Source organism: Caretta caretta, chromosome 3, assembly GCF_965140235.1.
Source record: "Caretta caretta isolate rCarCar2 chromosome 3, rCarCar1.hap1, whole genome shotgun sequence".
Lineage (NCBI taxonomy): Eukaryota > Metazoa > Chordata > Testudines > Cheloniidae > Caretta > Caretta caretta.
The window spans coordinates 101,959,219-101,979,458 of record NC_134208.1 but is presented as its reverse complement, the minus strand read 5'-3'; the positions used below and the strand labels follow the sequence as shown (position 1 = coordinate 101,979,458).

The following is a 20,240-nucleotide window of genomic DNA, read 5'->3' as shown; positions in this document are numbered from 1 at the left end:
GGCGGCACTACGGAGATATTTAGATGCACATTTTAAGCAGGCGTTGCATGCAGGCTACCGCACCCGCCGAGCACCAGCCGCTATGTAGCTTCGCGGGGCCTCTTTAGAATCCACCTTCCTCCCAGCTGCTCGGTCACTCTGTCGCAGCCCTGAACAGTGACCAGTAAGCATCCGAACTCGAACAGCGTTCCCATTTACACGGGCTGGTGGCCTTACACCGGAGTCTCGGCAGTGCCTGGAGCTTCGCCGCTGTTACCCCAGTGTATCAGATGAGCTTACACACAAGCTATTAGCAGGAGCAGGGGAAAGCGTGTGGCCGGCCGAGGGGCTGCTCTGAGGCTGGGACTGTGTAAACCAGGTTGGTTTCAAGCGGAGAGCGCGTGTCTTGGTAAACGAGAGCGCAAACACTCACAGGATCACCCATCCGCTCCGCTGCAGGGAGGCTCCAGCCCCGGAGGGCCTGGGCAGGCGCCGGGGCTGAGGGAGGCTGGGATCTGTCCTGTCAGGCCGGGGCTGGTAGCTAGCCGGGCAAGGCGGCTCACGCACGTGTGGTGCCTGCGGGCTGCCCCGGCACTGGCAAGAGTGTCTTGGCCGCCCGGCCTCTCCCAAAGGAGGAGAAGCCGCAGCCGGCCGGCCAGGGGCTCATGCGCTGGGCGTGTGTGTGGTGTTGGGGGGGATAGGGCTCCTGACTCACCGACTCAAAGGGTGGGGGGACAAAACTCCACGTGGGTCCCCAGCCGCTTCTTCCCTGAACCCCTCTCTCCCCCATTCCTGGCCTCCAGGACCCTTCCCTTCCCCCCGAGTGACAGCCCCTCCCTTTCCCTGACCCCTTCCCCCCGGCCCTGCCTCTTACCCCTGCGTCCCTCCCCCACCAGCCCCACCTTCGTCCGTCCAGCCCCTGCCCTCCCCTCAGTGACCCGCCTCCGCCCCCCGCCCGTCCTTCCCTCCCTGCAGCCCACCCGCCCCATCACCTCGCCGCTCCGGGGGGGGACAAAGCCCGCCCCCTGCTCCCAGCCGGGGCTGGTGCCGCCCGCTGCGGGGGCGGGCTGAGCAGGACACCCCCCCACCCCCCCAGTGCAGTGCGCGGCGGCGGCTGCAGCAGTAGCAGAGCCCAGCGCCGGCTGAGAGGGGCTGGCTGGAGCCCGGCGACGTCCCCGCACCGAGCCCCTCCTGTGCCCGAGCGAGCGGCGCCCGGGAAGGATGCTCCGCTGGCCGCTGCTGCTGTGGGGGCTGCTGCTCCCCGCCACCGGGGCCGCCGGGCGCTACCCGCACAGCGCCGTGCTGGACGGGGCGGCCGGATACCGGCTGCTGTGGGGCCACCAGGGCAGCAGCATCTCCTTCCGCCTGGAGGTGCGCACTCAGGGCTACGTGGGCTTCGGGCTCTCCCCCACCGGGGCCATGGCGTCCGCGGACATCGTGGTGGGAGGCGTGGCCAGGGGCAAGCCCTATCTGCAGGTAAGGACCGCGCCGCCCCCAGCACCTGGCCGACGGCCCCAGCTCCAGCCAGCCTGCGAGCTGCGCCTGCCTTCGCGGGGTGCCCCGCACCACCGCCCGCTGCTGCGGCGCTGGGAGCAGCCCGAGGCTGCGGGAGAGGACGAAGCGCTGCGGACCGAGTCACGCTCTGCCCTTGCCTGTGCCCGCTCTAGTTCTCTCGCCTCTGCGTCTCTCCCCTTCCCTCCACACACCCTGCTTGCTCTGCGAGCCTCTGCCCTTCCCTTCCCTTCGCTGAGCTCCCTTTCCGCTCCGTCTTTCCCTCCCCTTCCAGCCTTTCCGTCTCTCCGGGTCTCTCCTCTTCCCCCGCTCCTCTGCTTTAGGCTTCCCAGGCTTTCCTTTCGCTAGAACTAACTAACTAACTAACTAACTTTCTTTCTTTTTCTTTCTTTCTTTCTTTCTTTCTTCCTTCCTTCTGTCCCTCTGTCAACTTTTCCTTTATTAAAGCTGTCAGGGTCCTCCTCCTCCCGCCCCCCCGCCCCAGGATCAAGAATAGGTAACAATCCTTTTTTCTCCCCCTTTCCTACTTTCTCCGCGTTGCGTTTCGGGGCTGAGCTCTGTGCTTGGAGAAGTGAGGTGCAAAGGCGGGGCCTCTTCCAGCGGGATGCGCTTTCCTTGGCACACTGCTGCCCATGAACAGTTAACTGAGCGACAGTTAACTATGCTTCCTGCGGGTGGCGCAGCCTCCGTGTATTATAATCTTCCTGCCTTTAGAGTTTCTCCTTTCTAGTCAATCTAGGGGACCCCACCGACATTATGACCTCTTTATAATCGGGATGTAACTTCCCCAACTTTTAGTCCCAGATCCAGCCTCATCAACTGGAGCATAAACTGTCTCTGCCCATCTCTGTTCGTGTCATTATGTGCTGGAAGCAGACAGTAATGTTTTGACCTTGTTCTCACAATGGGGTTCAACAGCAGCAACTTTATGTTATATGAGTATTTGTACTTGTGAAATGTGCCTCCTGGTAAGACAAGCTCCCAAGATGGTTTCAGTGAATCTCTCCAGTCCACTTGTTTTAATATAAGCCTGGTGGAAACATTTGCTAGGTAATGCTAAGAGGCCTGACTTTGAAACAGAAGTCCAGGACCACATCCCCCTAACATAACTGGTGTTTGCAAACTAATAGAAGTGTATCAAAAATTATTGCAAAATGGTCATCTGATCGATTTATAATGCAAACAACAATCCATTCACAACAGTGTAAATCTGAAGGAACTATTTTGAACCCAATGAAGTTAGATGATGTAAAATTGGGGTGAGAGGAGAATCAAGCCTGGTATCTACAAATGATGAGCCAGATTCTGCCGCTCTTACTTGCCTTGAATAGTAATTTATACTCCCTGTAACTTCATTGATTTTAAAGGGACTACTCATGGAGTAAAGTACTAGCCAAAGCAAATAGGAGTGGAAGAATCAAGCCCTATAATATACTCCTGATGGCATCCTGTGCCAAAAAATTAAAAATTCTGTGCATAATATTTTAAAATTCTGCAAAATTCTGCAAATTTTATTTGTCAAATAAATGTGGAGGTTTCAGCATGGCATTGGGGAGCACAGGCCACTGGCTGCACAAAGGTGGGAGAACACTGTGCAGTACCCCACACCCCCCGGGACACAGACTCAGTGGTGAGGCTGCACCCAACCCTGACACATTGCAAGGACTGGGCCTGCCCCAGAAACACCCAAAGGCCCTACCCCTCTATGCCAGGTGCACCTGATGTGAGCAGGCAGGCTCAGGAAGGCAGGATCCAAGTATGGAGGGGCTTAGTGTGGGGGGATCCACATGTGGGTTGAGAGGGTTTTGTGTGGGGCAATCTGGGTGCGGGCAGCTCAGTGGGGGATCTGGGTGAGGAGGGGATGTGGATGCAGAGGAGATTGTTGGGGGTTTTTTGGATGTAGTGGTAATGGGAATCTGCAGGGGGGTCTAGGTGAAGGTGGTTGAGGCTCAGCGAGAGGTGGGGGAGTCTGGGGGTGAGTGGGGTCCAGATGCTAGGGGAGTGGGACTCAGTGGGGTGGGGATCCAGGTGCAACTGGTTGGGGCTTGGTGGGGTGCGGATCCAGGTGCGGGTGGCTCGTCAGGGTGGTCCAGGTGCAGGGTCTCCTCGGGGGGGTTCTGAGTGTGTGTGGGGGTGAGGCTCAATGGGAGGGTCTGAGTATGAGCGGGTCTGGATGCATGGGGGTTGGGCAATGGGGGAGCAGCTCCCTGTACAGGGATTCCTCCCCTGCAGCTGAGGAGCGATGGGTGCAGGAAGCAGTGGGGGAGGAAGGAGTTTGCAGAGCTTCCTGCAGCTGGGGGGAGAAATCTGGGGATGGGTCTGATCCGGCCCAGGATATCATGCTGGGGAAGACTGGACTTCTTATGCAGGGGAAGAAGAAGTCCCATCTTCTCCATCCCAGACTAGCAGCTGAGCCTGGCACAGGGTAGGAGCTACCAGCCGGTTCTTCCCCAGTCTTGCCGCCTGCCCCACAGTGATTTGCCTCTGTGCTGGCTGCCCTGGGCACCCGAAACATACTGCTGGGGAGGGTCACATGACTGCTCTTGTGGCTTCCCATTGCTTCCCTGTCAGAAAGTCATTTTTCTGCAGGGAAGCAAAGAAATCTACAGGGGACATAAATTCTGTGCATGCGCAGTGGTGCAGAATTCCCCTAGGTGTAATAATCGTAGCCTTTCTTTTCTCCTCCAGGATTTACTAGAAGCATTTGATCATTGAAGTGACTTCATACAAATCAGAGGTGCTTTTATTTTAAGCATATGGCATCTCTAAAACTTCAGCAGTAGAAACCAAGTTTAAAATTTCTCTGTTGCGTCAACTCAATAATCCAATAATAATCAGATTTTCTAAAATTAAACTAAATTTTGGAATATTAGTAACATGTTTAACATTAGGAATATTTTGTTATTTTACTGCATGAAGTACAGGCATATATTAATTGATAATTTCAGGTAAAAAGGGATTTTCTTTGCTCTTTCAAACTGAAGATAGATTTACATAAAATCTGTCTCTGAATAAAACACAAAACCAAAAGAGACCAGTTTAGTTATCTGGAAATGTATGTCCTAGGTTCATAGAGTTTTAGGGCCAGAAGGAACCATTGGATCACCTAGACCAGAGGTGGGCAAACTACGGATGACCCTCCTACCTGGCTCCTGAGCTCCTGGCTCGGGAGGCTAGCCCCCAGCTCTTTCCCTGTTGTCTCCCCTCTCCCACAGCCTCACCTCGCTGCGCCGCCGGCACAATGCTCTGCGTGGCGGGGCAGCAAGCTCCTGGGGCAGCGCTGGTGCTCCAGACAGAACGGTAAGGGAACGGTGTGGGGGGGTTTGGATAGAGGGCAGGGGAGTTCGGGGGCAGGGGTGTGGATGGGGTTGGGGTGGTCAGAGGGCAGGGAACGGGGGGGTTGAATGGGAGCAGTCAGGAAGGAGAGGGGAGTTGGATGGGGCGGCGGGGGCAGTCAGGGACAAGGGTTCCGGGGGCGGTCGGGGAGAAGGGGTGGTTGGATTGGGCAGGGGTTCTGGGGGGGAAGTCAGGAAGGAGAGGAGGGGTTGGATGGGGTGGTCAGGGGCAAGGGGTCCGGGGGCAGTCAGGGAACAGGGATGGGTGGATGGGGCAGGGATCCAGGGGGGGCTGTCAAGAAGCAGGGGGGGGTTAGATAGGGGGCAGGGGCCGGGCCATGCCTGTCTGTTTGGAGAGGCACAGCCTCTCCTAACCAGCCCTCCATGCAATTTTGGAAACCTGATGTGGCCCTCAGGCCAAAAAGTTTGCCTGCCCCTGACCTAGACAGACCTGTATAACGCAGGCCATTGAATTTCATCCAGTTGCCCCTGAATTGAACCCAATAACTTGTGTTTGACTAAAGCATATCTTCCAGAAAGGCATCCAGTAGTCTTGATTTCAAGACCACTTCCTTGGCAGTCTGTTCCAATGGTTAATCATAGAATATCAGGGTTGGAAGGGACCTCAGGAGGTCATCTAGTCCAACCCCCTGCTCAAAGCAGGACCAATCCCCAATTTTTGCCCCAGATCCCTAAATGGCCCCCTCAAGGATTGAACTCTCAACCCTGGGTTTAGCAGGCCAATGCTCAACCTACTGAGCTATCCCTCCCCCCGTTAATAATAATAATTAATAATAATAATAATGTAATCCTCCCTGTTAAAAATGTGTGCTTTATTTTTACTTTGAATTTGTCAGGCTTCAGTTTTCAGTCAGTGGTTCTTGTTATATCTTTCTTTAGTAGATTAAAGAGCCCTTTAGTACAAGGTGTTTTCTCCCCATGAAGGTGTTTATATACTGTTATCAAGTCATTGGTCAAACTTCTTTCCGATAGGCTAAACAGATCGAGCTCTTCAAGTCTTTAACTGTAAGGCATTTTCTCCAGTTTTGAAATAATTTATGTGGCTCTTTTCTACATCCTTTCTAATTTTTCAACATCCATTTTAAAATGAAGACACCAGAACTATATGCAGTATTCCAGTAAACCTTAAAAGAGTGTGTTCGCTGTCATGCACAATAAATTACAACTGAGATGAAAAAATGATATAAGCAACTTCCTAATATTTTTCGGAACTGCACATTTTATTCATAAACCTAGGCTAAGCCAAGTGGAATGACTTATTCTGTTGCAGTATGAAACAGAGTCTTGCTGAAATGCCAGTATCTATTTAGCTTGCTGACATCATCTCTTTTTCTCCATCATCCTTTCCCCAGTGCTGCATCCTATAACCTTTCTGTAAAATGGGGCAGAGTCTTATATAAGAATGGCCATACTGGGTCAGACCAATGGTTCCCTCTAGTCCAGTATCCTGTCTTCCGACAGTGGCCAATGCCAGGTGTTTTTACAGGGAATGAATAGAACAGGGCAATTATTGAGTGGTCCATTCCATGTCACTCAGCACCAGGATCCAACAGTTGGAGGCTTCGGGGCATCCAGAGCATGGGATTGCATCCCTGACCCTTTGGCTAATAGCCATTAATAAACTTATCCTCCATGAACTTATCTAATGATTTTTTTCAATCCACTTATGGTTTTGGCCTTCACAACAACCCCTGGCAATGAGTTGACTGTCTTTAGGTTGACTGTGTCTTTTGTGTGAAGAAGCACTTCCTTATGATCTGGCAATGAGTTCTTTAGGTTGACTGTGTCTTTTGTGTGAAGAAGCACTTCCTTATGATTGTTTAAAACCTGCTGCCTATTAATTTGATTGGGTGACCCCTTGTTCTTGTGTTCTGTGAAGGGGTAAATAGCACTTCCTTATTCACTTTCTCCACACCATTCATGATTTTATAGACCTCTATTAGATCCGCTCTGAGTCGTCTCTTTTTGAAGCTGAACAGACCAGTCTTTAAATCTTTCCTTATATGGAAGCTGGTCCACCCCCCTAATCATTTTTGTTGCCCTTTTCTGTACTTTTTCCCAATTCTATCTTTTTTGAGGTGAGGCAACCAGAACTGCATGTAGTATTCAAGGTGTGGGCATACCATAAATTTACATATTAGTATTATTATGATATTGTCTGTCTTATTATATATACATTTCCTAACAGTCTGTTAGATTTTTTGACTGCTCTGGCACATTGAGTGGATGTTATCAAGGAACTACCCTGATGACTCCAAGATCTCTTTCTTGAGTGTTAACAGCTAATTTAGTTCTCATCATTTTGTATGTATAGTTGGGATTATGTTTTCCAATGTGCATTACTTTGCACATATCAACACCAAATTTCATTTATCATTTTTTGCCCAGTCACTCTGTTTTGTGTGACTCTTCACAGTCAGCACTGAACTTAACTACCTTGACTAATTTTGTATATTCTTCAGACTTTGTCAGTTCACTGTTTACCCCCTTTTCCAGATCATTTATGAATACATTGAACAGCACTGGTCCCAATTCAGATCATTTTGAGGAGCCTGCTATTCACCTCTCTCCTCTGTGAAAACTGGACCTTTGTTCCTACCCTTTGTTTCTTATCTTTTAACTAATTATTGATCTATGAGAGGATTTTCCCTCTTATCCCAGGACAGCTTACTTTACTTAAGAGCCTTTGGTGAGGGACCTTGTCAAAGGCTGTCTGAAAGTCTGAGTATACTATATCATAGAATATCAGGGTTGGAAGGGACCTCAGGAGGTCATCTAGTCCAACCCCCTGCTCAAAGCAGGACCAATCCCCAATTTTTGCCCTGATCCCTAAATGGCCCCCTCAAGGATTGAACTCACAACCCTGGGTTTAGCAGGCCAATGCTCAAACCACTGAGTATATCCCCTGGATCATCCTTGTCCACATGCTTGCTGACTCCCTCAAATAATTCTAATAGATTGATGAGGCATGATTTCCCTTTACAAAAGCCATGTTGACTCTTCCCCAATATATCGTGGTCATCTCTGTGTCTGATGATTCCATTCTTTACAATAGTTTCAACCAATTTGCCTGACACTGAAGTTAAGCTGTAACTGGCCTGTAATTGGCAGGATCACCTCTGCAGCTTTTTAAAAAACTGACTTTTCATTAGCTGTCCTCTAGTCCTCTGGTAAAGAGGCTGATTTAAGCAATGGGTTATGTACCACAGTTAGTTGTGCTGCAATTTCATATTTGAGTTCCTTCAGAACTTTTGAGTGAATAGCAAAACGACTGTAGTCAATAAGTGTAAAACCAGGTTCTGTTTATTGCCATGTGAAAGATCAATTCATTGGGGTGGAAGAAGACTGCAGAGGGTTTCCAGAGAGCAGAAAAAAATGTTTTGCCTGCCATACAATCTTCATCCCTACATGTGCACTCCACAGGCACCACCCCACCACTGGGAAGCATTTTCCTTAAAAAATATATATATATTTTGAAAAATAGCATTTCAAATCCTGGCTATTCAACATAGATTTTACTTTGTATATTTTTAAATGTCTCTTGGACTTTGACGTTACAACTTTTGTTTCACTGAGCCTTAATGCAACAGAAGGGATTTATGGTGGGGTAGCGCTAAAAGGACTTGAAAGACAATTCTGTTAACTCTCTCTAAGTACTGTAGATCAATCAGGCTGAAGAGTATAATTATATCATAGAAGGAAACATGATTTGAAAAAGTGTGGCTACGTGATTTGAATGATGGGGCAATAATACATTAGTGGCCAAGCATTTCAGGAGTTCAGCTATTGGAGTGGGAGCCTAGTAAACAATTTTGGGAAGGTGCAGAGAACAAGTCTCATGGCATGGTCACTTTAGCATACTTGTATGAGGGACTGGAAAACTAGAAAGGGGAGAGAGATACAGAGAAGGCAGGAGAAGAGGTGGGGAACTGTGGTTATCAATAAGAATGTTACAGCCCGTATTCTGCCATGTTGCAGAGAGCATTGCAGTGGCATAGCTGCAGATTGTACAGGACTACAATGAACATGCTTGTTTTAAAAAACAGCAAACAGCAAAATAAAGCAATGGTGCCTGATGTGGGAAGGCTGGGAGCTCCTTATGACTCCATTGGAGAAACTGTTGAACCTGTAAAAATGTTACCCCAGTAATATTGCCAAGATCACTTTCAACCTGGATTATATGCCATGAAAGTGCTTGGGGCAGCCTTAACTTTTGGATCTAGCTATATTTTAAAAAAAGCGCCTCTCTCATTTGTGCTCATGAATTGACACAGCATGGATTTTCATGCTAAATCCAAGCCTTCTCCTTTGGTCTCCACCCCTGTCTGGAATTGTGCATCCTGACCCACAGCACGTAGCAGCTTAGAGCCCCATTTTGAGTAATCCTCCTTGATGAATGCCTATTTTATGCAAGTTATACAAGAGGGTTGCATTGTAAGATTCATCTGTTGAACTTACACAAAAATAGTCCTTACTCAGGGTGTAAATCATTAGTGAATAGTGGCTATGTGTCACTAAAAAGTACTTCATTATTCATTACAGAGTTGCTTGTTAACTCTCACCCAAACTAAAGAATATCTGTTATCAAATGTATCCCATAGAGTTAGCTTATTTGCTTATAGGAAAGTTCTTGGAATGGATTTTAAAAGACAAAAACAGTGAGCATTCTCTGTGCTTAACGATATGCTGCTTTTAAGTGCACTCATGCTAACAGCAACAAAAATGTGTTTAGAAAACAAGTTGAAAGGCAGCAAAAGAGATGCAAATTGTGTACCACCCTGACATATTTCAGTTGTTGCTTTGTTGAAGGTATTTCTTGCAACGTGGAAAAATCTCCAGATGATTATTAAGCCCCTCTTAGCTTGAGTTTGGGACATAAGGAGACACTGCACCATAATTAGCCAGGCCAAAAAATAATTTGAAGAGCAACTAGCAAAAGACACAATAACTAACTGCAAAAAAAAAAAAAATTAAATACATCAGAAACATGAAGCCTACCAAACAGTTAATGGGGCCACTAGATGATCGAGGTACTAAAGGAGCACTCAAGGAAGATTAGGCCATTGTGGAGAAGCTACATGAATTCCTTGCATCGGTCTTCACTGCAGAGGATGAGAGAGATTCTCATACCTGAGCCATTCTTTTTAAATCTGAGGAACTGTCCCCGATGTGTCAATAGCGGAGGTTTTGGAACAAATTGATAAATTAAAGAGTAGTAAATCACCAGGACCAGAGGGTATTCACCCAGGAGTTCTGAAGGAACTCAAATATAAAATTGCAGCACTACTAACTGTGGTATGTAACCAATCACTTAAATCAGCTTCTGTACCAGATAACTAGGGATAGCCAATGTGACACCAATTTTTTAAAAAAGGGTCCAGAGGCAGTCCTGGCAATTACAGGCCTGTAAGCCTAACTTCAGGGCCAGGCAAATTGGTTGAAACTATAGTAAAGAACAGAATTATCAGACACATAGATTAACACAGTTTTTTGGGGGAATAGTCAACATGGCTTTTGGGAAGGGAAATCATGTCTCCCTGATCTATTAGAATTCTTTGAGGGGGTCAACAAATATGTGGGCAAAGGTGATCCAGTGGATATAGTGTATTGGACTTTCAGAAAGCCTTTGACAAGGTCCCATACCAAAGGCTCTTAAGTAAAGTAAGCAGTCGTGGACTGGATCAGTAACTGATTAAGACAGGAAACAAATGGTAGGAATAAATGGTCTTTTTTCAGAATGGCAAGAGTTAAATAGAGGTGTCCCTCAGGGATCTGTACTGGGACCAGTGCTGTTCAACATATTCACAAATAATCTGGAAAAGGGATAAACAGTGAAATGGCAAAATTTGCAGAAATTACTGAAATAGAAATAGAAAATTACTCAGGATAGTTAAATCCAAAGCAGACTGCAAGGATTTACAAAGGGATCTCATAAAACTGAGTGACTGGGCAAGAGAATGACAGTTGAAATTCAAAGTTGATAAATGCAAAGTAATGAACATTGGAAAACATAATCTCAACTATACACACAAAATTATGGGGGCTAAATTAGCTGTTACTTCTCAGGAAAGGGATCTTGGAATCATTGTGAATAGTTCTCAGAAAACATCTGCTCAGTGTGCAGCAGCAGTCAAAAAAGCTAAGAGAATGTAAGGAACAAGATAGATAATAAGACAGTAGATGTCATAATGCCACTATATAATCCATGGCATGCCGACATCTTGAATACTGCATTCAGATCTGGTTGCCCTATCTCAAAGAAGATATACTGAAATTGCAAAAGACACAGAGCAGGAAACAAAAATGGTTAGGGATATGGAACAGCTTCCATATAAGGAGAGATAAAAAGACTGGGACTTTTCAGCTTGGAAAAGAGACAACTGAGGGGTGGGGGATGATAGAGGTCTATAAAATCATGAATAAGTGGAGAAAGTGAATAATGAAGTATTTCAGAGTAACAGCTGTGTTAGTCTGTATTCGCAAAAAGAAAAGGAGTACTTGTGGCACCTTAGAGACTAACCAATTTATTTGAGCATAAGCTTTCGTGAGCTACAGCTCACTTCATCGGATGCATATCCGATGAAGTGAGCTGTAGCTCACAAAAGCTTATGCTCAAATAAATTGGTTAGTCTCTAAGGTGCCACAAGTACTCCTTTTAATGAAGTGTTTTTTACTTCTTCAAGAACCAGAGGTCACCCAATGAAATTAATAGGGAGCAGCTTTAAAACAAAGAAAAAGAAGTACTACTTCACACAACACACAGTCAACCTGTGGAACTCATTGCCAGGGGTGCTGTGAAAGCCAAAACTATAAGTGGATTAAAAAAAAGAATTAGGTAAATTCATGGAGGATGCATCCGTCAATGGCTATTAAGCAAGATGGTCAGGGATGCAACCCCATTTTCCTCCTTGCAGACCTAGATTATTTTGTTATTTATAATGAAGGGTAAGGTTCTGTCATGGGTATTTTTAGTAAAAGTCAGGGACAGATCGCGGGCAATAAACAAAAACTAGTGGAAGCCTGCTGACTTTTAGTAAAAACTAAAGAGAAGAAGAGGGGAAGAGAAGAGGGCTAACAACCACAATGCTGCCAGGGGCTGACCTCTGTCAGCTGCTCCGCACCTGCTGCTGCTCTTGCAGCAGGGGCTGACCCAACCTGAGTTTCTGCTTCAGCCCTGGGGCCACTGATTCAGTGGCTCGGGGACCACTACTCCGGCAGTCAGCCTACTGGCCAGCTGCTCCAGCAGCCCTAAGGACCACTGCTTTGGCGGCCCCAGGGCCAACTCCCAGCCATCTGCACCAGTGCTCCGGGGCTGATTGCCTGCACTTGCTCCAGCCCCGCCACTGCTCCTGTGGCAGGGGCTGACCACCACTGCTACAATCCCGGAGGGGGCTGACCTAACCTCAGCCGCAGCTTTAGCTTTGGGGCTGATCCAGGGCTGACAGCTGCTTCAGTCCTGCCGCAGTGGAAGAAGTCCCGGAGGTCCCGGAAAGTTACAGAATTAGTGACCTCCATATCCTCCGTGATCAAATTGTATCCTTATTTATAGTACTTTTGTTGTCTTTATGAAACAAGGAGGAGATGAGATTTTTCTTACAGTTCCTTATTAACCCATACAGTTTCATACATAGGACACAATGTGAACAAAAACACTTAAGTGGGAACACAAGAAATATAGTTATATGATATCATATATATATAATATGATTTAGTTAGCATTAAAAATAAGGATTTTAGATATATGGAGGAGATTTTCAAAAGCACCTAAGGAGTTTTGGAGCACAAGTCTCATTGACAGCTGTGCTCCAAAATCCCTCGGGTGCTTTTGAAAGTCTTCCTCATAATAATTTCAAGTAATTAAAAACTATACAACATCTACCTGTATAAATCTGGATCCAGAATGAGGGATATTCCTAATGATAAGGGACAGCTGAGAGGTATGCATAAATCTCCACCCTTAAGTCCACCTGAAAGATAGTCACTTCAGATGCTATTTGACTAGCATTTACTTCATCTGCAGACTAAAGAATCCTAGGTTGTTGTGCATCCCCACCCAGTGAAGTTTTTCCCCCTAAAGCATATTGTCACATGCTTTGTCTAGTCTAGTTTTTTTTTAATGACAGTCCTGCATCCAGCTCTATAACTTACGGTTGAACAAGATGATATCTTTTAGACAGATAGCTAATCATGATGAAAAGACTCCAGGTGATGGAGAATTTACCAAATACTTTGGGAACCTGTTCTGGTGGTTAAGTATCCTCAATGTTAAAAAATTGTCTTATTTCAACTTCCAAACACTGAATCTTATTATGCCTTTGTATGCTAAATCAAAGAGCCCTCCAGTATCCAATATCTTCCCTCTCTGCAGATAATAATCAAAATATCTAAGTCTGATGCAAAATTTCATCAACTGCCACAGGGTTCCACAGAAACCAAGGAGTGTCTGCAGAATTTAGGCCCATCTTGCTGCAGAGCATGCAGATCCCTGACAGAACTTACCTCGATAAAAGAAATTGGATTTAGAATGAAAATTATTGACACCTTCCAGTTTGTAGGTTTATTTGACATATAAGAATGGTTTGTTTATATTTTGTTTGTGTTTGTGTCTGTGTGCACACACACACATACATATTATAAACATCCTTCTAATATGTCAAATAACCCTAAAAACTGGAAGAAGTTCATGTATCTCTTTTTCTCTCTTTCTTTTTTAAAAACATATTTATTTGCGGGAAAATCTTTCCTTACCCAAATGATAGTTCCGCTGTAGTAGGTGGGCCACATTCACCTTGGTATACTTCCACTAACTTAATCAGAGTTATACCAGTAATGAATGTAGCCTGCTGGGACTGCTCATATGAATAAGATTTGGCTTTTGTAGTAGTGAAGCATAGTTTATTTAATCTAGTGTTTCTGTAAACAGCCATCGATAATTAATCATGAACGAACTGGTTATAGGTGGCAAATGAACTGGCTATTGGACAGTTACTTTGGACACCTCCTACAGTTGCTTGATTGTTGTCAGTCTAGGCTTTCTATGGAATATTCTTTTTCATTTGGGACCCGTTACATCATTGTCAGTCAACCAGAATGATCTCATAATGTTCTTACTGTGATTGAGGCTTGCAGACTTTTCCTTCTTGTTAGCTCTCTCTTGGTCACTCTACTTTATTTTTAATAAAATAAGAACTGAGTAGAGTCATTGCTCTAAATTCAAGCTGGAACTCATGTGAGATTGAAAAAAGTTTGTTTTGCTTATTTGTAAAATTATGTTCTATCTGGTTCCTGTCAGATACCATGTGAAAACAGCTTTTCTTGTGATATTATCCACTGGCTGCTGGAATCAAGAACTCCAGGATTCCATTTGAATGAAAAATAATATTAATAATAGTAATTAATAATAAAAAGATTAACCATGTGATTTAGAATTCCAAAAAAAGGGCTGGTTTGTTGCAGATTTAAGACAAAAGTTTTGGTCAGTTCTTACTTTTTCAAGAGCAGTTTGTCGTTCCTAGATATTCTGAGCCAGATTCTGTGCTGTACTTACTTCCTGCTAGGTTATAGCTCCCTGCTTCTCTCCCCAGCTCATCTCCAACTCTGTCCCAAGATAAAGCAATCTCTAATTAACAATGGTCTCTAAGATGGGAATAGCAGGAGTGCATCTAGCTCTGTCCATGCCTCTTTCCTATCGCTTGACCCTGACATGCCCCCTTATACTAGTCTAATGAACATTGAAATTTGGTGATCTCTGAGGAAGAACATGGCAACTTTTATAAATGGTGCAGTTTGCTCACACATTGAACCCGTGGATAGGGCCATAGTCTGTAAATTGTTTTCTGATCCTTTGGATTGAAAGGTGCTATGTAAAATTTATTATAGGAAATGGATATCATAAACAAAACAGTCTTGGACATTGTAAAGATGTTGAGGGTTGCTTTTTTCTTTATAAACACCTGTTCAAGTGTGTGATGACAGCTGGTAATATTTTTTTCTCAAGATTCCTTGTGCAGCTGTGCTTACATTCTTCAAGGATAAAACAGCCTATTTGCAGCTTTTATTACATCTATAAGAAATTACTCTCCATACTGTTTTGTATAGTGCCAATCAGAAACATGTCTGTTGCAAAGCTCTTATACGAAAGTGATACAGGTCAATAGAATGTGAGAACCAATTTAACATCATTGCCTTCATCTGTTGTAAATGATACACAACAACTTGTATAATCTGTGTGATTGTTAACTTTCCATAAACTGTTTTAATTTCTAAACAGCATATTGTGATAATGCTATCTAAGTATTCAACTGATGTAAAGTCTGTGCTAAGGTTTGCTTAGACTGATTAATGCAATATTACTATAGAAAATGCAGGAAAATTGTGTTATATTTAAGATACTTTAAATTATTTTAAAGGGTATAAAATATCCCAAAGAAGAAAAGTCTGTGCTATCGTATCAAGACTAATAATATTTAATTCCGAAGGATTCATCTATAGTACTGCAAGTTTTCAACAGAAATTCTATAAACAACCAAAACTTGGTTTACCATTGGGCAAGGGAGCTAGACTTCACAGAAGAAATAAAGGGCCTGATTCTCCACTTGCTTCCTCCTTCTACAATCATTTACACTTAGTAAAGTGGGTATAAAACACTACCAGTCTGATTTGATAGTGTTTTTATATGCACTTTTCACTTATTTTGCATGGCAATATCCCCAGAGGTGCAAAGAAATAGAGACTCAGGCCTTAAGCCCTTATTATAATGGATGAATAGTAAGTGTAGAATCAGCAAACCAGACCATATCTTTTCCATGCTGTTAAGATTGATACAGAAATTTTATACTGAGAGCTTGATTCTGACTACAGATCTGTGCTTCAGCTCTCTAAAATTTAGAATAGCATGTACCAATATGGGCTTGTCAACAATAGAAAGTTTAGCTGCTTTAACTATAGCTGTATAGGTTAAGTGGTAAAACCCCGTTACTGTGGACACAATTATACTGGCATAAAACTGCTTATATCGGTATACTTATTCTAGTTTGGGAACTAGAATGAGCTATATCAGTATAAGACATCCTTTTACAACTATAACTGTGTCCACACCAGGGGTAGGTACAAATCACGCCCCTTTAACTGACATAATTTTACCAGTAAACTTGTAAGTGTGGACAAATCCTGTGCTACAGAGCAGTCTCCACACTAGTAACCTGAGAAGCCAATGGGAATTTTGATTCTGGTGGTAATGTGGGAACAGGCCTTAGATTGTTTATTCTTATTCTCCCACCCTAAAGAGGTGTATCTTCAGATCCATATGTCCTCCATGTTTGTGACGGCAGATCTTCCAAAGACTAAAACAGTGGTTTTTAACCAGGGGTACATGAGATCTGGGGGTACACAGAGATCTTCCAGGGGGTATATCACCTCATCTAGATATTTGCCTAGTTTGACAAGAGGCTACATAAAAAGCACTAGCAAAGTCAGTACAAACTAACATCTCATATAGACAATGACTTGTTTATACTGCTCTATATACTATCCACTGAAATGTATGTACAATATTTGTATTCCAATTGGTTTATTTTATAATTATATGGTAAAATGAGAAGGTAAGCAATTTTTCAGTAATAGTGTGCTGTCAAGGTTCCTTCCCCACTCTGAACTCTAGGGTACAGATATGGGGACCTGCATGAAAACCTCCTAAGCTTACTTTTACCAGCTTAGGTTAAAACTTCCCCAAGGTACAAACTATTTTACCCTTGGACTTCCACTGCCACCACCAAACTTTATCTGGGTTCCCGAGAAAACGTAGTTTGGACACGTCTTTCCCCCCAAAATCCTTCCAACCCTTGCACCCCACTTCCTGGGGAAGGTTTGGTAAAAATCCTCACCAACTTGCATAGGTGACCACAGATCCAAACCCTTGGATCTTAGAACAATGAAAAAGCATTCAGTTTCCTTACAAGAAGACTTTTAATAGAAATAAAAAAGAATCATCTCTGTAAAATCAGGATGGTAAATACCTTACAGGGTAATTAGATTCAAAACATAGAGAATCCCTCTAGGCAAAACCTTAAGTTACAAAAAAGACACACAGACAGGAATATTCATTCTATTCAGCACAGCTATTTTCTCAGCCATTTCAAGGAATCATAATCTAACACATACCTAGCTAGATTACTTACTAAGTTCTAAGACTCCATTCCTGTTCTGTCCCCGGCTAAAGCATCATACAGACAGACACAGACCCTTTGTTTTTCTCCCTCCTCCCAGCTTTTGAAAATATCTTGTCTCCTCATTGGTCATTTTGGTCAGGTGCCAGCGAGGTTACCTTTAGCTTCTTAACCCTTTACAGGTGAGAGGATTTTTCCTCTGGCCAGGCGGGATTTTGAGGGGGTTTACCCTTCCCTTTGTATTTATGACATGTGCTGTGACACTTGTATTTTTATGTCTGATTTTGTAAGCAAGTAGTTTTTAAGTGAAGTGAAACTTGTGGGTATGCAAGACAAATCAGACTCCTGAAAGGGGTACAGTAGTTTGGAAAGGTAAGAGCCATGGGACTAAAAGATCTAGCCAAAAATATAAATTGTTCCCAAGCTAATGGCTGGATACATTTGTTTAGTAAATACTGGGCTTTTTACATGCCAAAAGTGGTAAATGAGTGAATGGATTTGTAGAGGTAATGACTGAAACCAGCTTTTCTCTCCTTTGCTAGATGCTGAAAAAGACATTGATGTGGTGGTTTCAGAGTAGTAGCTGTGTTAGTCTGTATCTGCAAAAAGAAAAGGAGTACTTGGGGCACCTCAGAGACTAACCCAATCACCATTCCCCTGTAGAATCAAACTGAGACATCACTCACTGTAAATTGCGGAGATCTGTGACCATCCCTCTCCATTCATACAGGGTGAATGAAATAGTTAGGTTGACATTTAAATTGTCATCATTTATCCTTATTGGCATATTTTATGCCTAATTCAGTGATGCAGAGGACAGGATTTTAATATTTGGATGGGACTCAAGCAAAACTTGGAAGTGGGACCTCCACCCCGCTGCAAATCCATCTAATCCCTTGTGACTGTCTCAATGGAAAAAAATACATAGTTTCCACTCAACAAAAATATATTAATCACTGAACACAACACCCCAGTTCCTCAAGCAAACCTCCACACAACACCCACCCACCCATCTGTTCCCCCAATACAGACCCCAAAGCAGGTCCATTAATTCCACCTTGTAAAACAAATCCAGTAATTCTGCCCCACCACACAACCCAACCCAACCCATCCATCTATTCCCTTCCTCTCAGCACATGTATATAGGCCCCAGATTTCTCAGCTGAATCCTCTGCTCCTCTTCTCAGCTCACGATTGTTCTGATTCTGTGACTTTTCTCATCCACACACACTCACATACCTGTTTTTGAACATATACTCGTTCACTTGCACCTAGCCATGCATAGGGCTGGCCGGAAAACTATTTCATTTTGTGACAATGTATGAGGTTTTAACATTTGTTTTTATTGTGGATTGCACCCTGGCCTCATTCAGTGCACAGGACGGACAGTGGTCAATGAAAAAGCAGCTATTCCATAATTTGTGTTTTCCCCATTGTTCAGTGTGTGGCTCCAGGCCTTATTTCTGCACACCATTCAAACCTTGCTGTGCATACAGAACTGTGAATTTCTTCATGGACTTATCTGTGGTGCTCATCACTATAGTATCTGAATGCTTTCCAAACATTAATTAATTAATCTTCACAATAGCCCTGTGAGGTTAGGGGAACATTATTATCTCCATTATCAAACACTTTAATTTGAAAGCACAGCTATGCTGACTTCAGTTGCAATTGCAAGTTGTCAACCTCAGGGACTCAACTTGGACACCATAAAATAAAAAACAATGTCCATGTACGAATAGTTTGGTGTAACTGACTTGCCAAGCATCACATGGAAACTCTGTGGCACGTGCAAGGATAGAATCCAGTTCTCCAGGGAAGATTCAACTTCCTTAACCAAGAGACCATCCTTTCTCTTCCTGCTGCCCTCTTCCACATTTGCTATACACCATCCAACTTCTGTAACAAATGAAGCAGGGTTCCTACGAGCAACACTATGCAGACTTGATTCATCCCCATAACGTGGTCCATCCTGTGCACTGAATGAGGCAAGGGTCCTGTGGAAAAAATAATATGCTCCTGTAATTAATAGCATAGTGAATACACACAAGAGGGACCAGTTAAGTTTTCACAGACAACGTTAAATCTGGCATGTCCTAACTTTGGAGTGCTCCACATTCAAGATCTATAGATGCATACATATTTATGCATATCAATCTATAACATGCATAATAAGCCAAATTCCACTCTCGGATGCTATGATGATAATGAGAGAAAAAGGGACACTTCAGAAATGAGTGGTGAAATCCTGGCCTCATTAATTAAATGTGAGTTTTTCTGAGGCCAAGATTTCACTTAAGATTTTGATTTAGTTGCTGTTGACCAGGAGCCAAATTTTCAAAGGGATTTCAAGTTCAGCCTCAAATTTTACACTGAATATAATTTCTAAACACTTGCATGTGCACTTTTAAAACTCTCTCAATTGCATATTCAGGTGAGAGATTCTGCCTCTGGAGACTGGAGAATGCAAGTCATAGAAACCACATAAAACTCATTTAGCCCCAGAAGCACATCTACTAGTTAAAAAATTTTGCTTCAAACAAAATCCTTTGGTAACAGAGAGAACACTAGCATGTGCTGGGAAAGCAGTTTTCTCTTGATGTTTTCCTAACCACAGACCAGCTGCTCCCCTCCAAGGTTCAGTGCACAGAGTAGCAAAAAACAAAAAATCTGCACAGAACAGGCCTAAAACTCAAAGAAGGGCATCTAAGAATATCCTGCTCCCCTTGTTCCTGAGCCTACGGAAGGCCTTTTTTATGAACACCACATGGTTGGGGCTCTGTCAATATGAGAGGTTGTGTCATCTTGAGGGAATGAGGCACAGCTAGCAAGCAGCTGCACATGGCAGCAAAGAAGTCAGGGGTGACGAGGTTAATGATGTGACATTATTGAAGCGATTTCTGCAATTATATGATATATCTGTTACACTGAAGACTGTGATCTTTCTTTCTTTTAAAATAGTCACTACAAACATTAGAGTGGGCTTTTTAAACTGATAGATGTGTAAACAAGACTATGCCATTGTAAGATAAATTTTGCTGTGTAATGATAATTTTCCAAAAAAACCCCACACTAGTTAAAGCTAGAGTGGCTGGTTCCTTTAGATTTTTAGATTTCTTTTAGATTTTTTTTCCAATTATTTTTTGTAAGAAAAAATAGTAAATACTAAAATGTGGGGAGAGAGGAAAAGGAAGTGCTTTTGATATAAACATTAAGTGAAATTAACTCT

The 20,240-nt window shown here is 43.8% G+C and overlaps 1 protein-coding gene across 2 annotated transcripts in view; it reads left to right on the top strand.

Annotated features, from left to right (window-relative positions):
- The first annotated feature begins 224 nt into the window (after positions 1 to 224).
- The window catches only part of MOXD1 (monooxygenase DBH like 1), an 86,608-nt gene continuing 66,592 nt past the window's right edge, over positions 225 to 20,240 (top strand). The window contains exon 1 of one of the 2 annotated variants that reach the window (XM_048844536.2): positions 225 to 358. Coding sequence is in view for 1 of the 2 variants with exons in the window: in XM_048844535.2 (XP_048700492.1) it covers positions 1,201 to 1,455 (255 nt within the window). In the remaining variant the exon portion in view is untranslated. Of the gene's footprint in view, positions 359 to 1,093; positions 1,456 to 20,240 lie in introns of those variants that run through there. The other variant, XM_048844535.2, reaches the window with a different exon arrangement.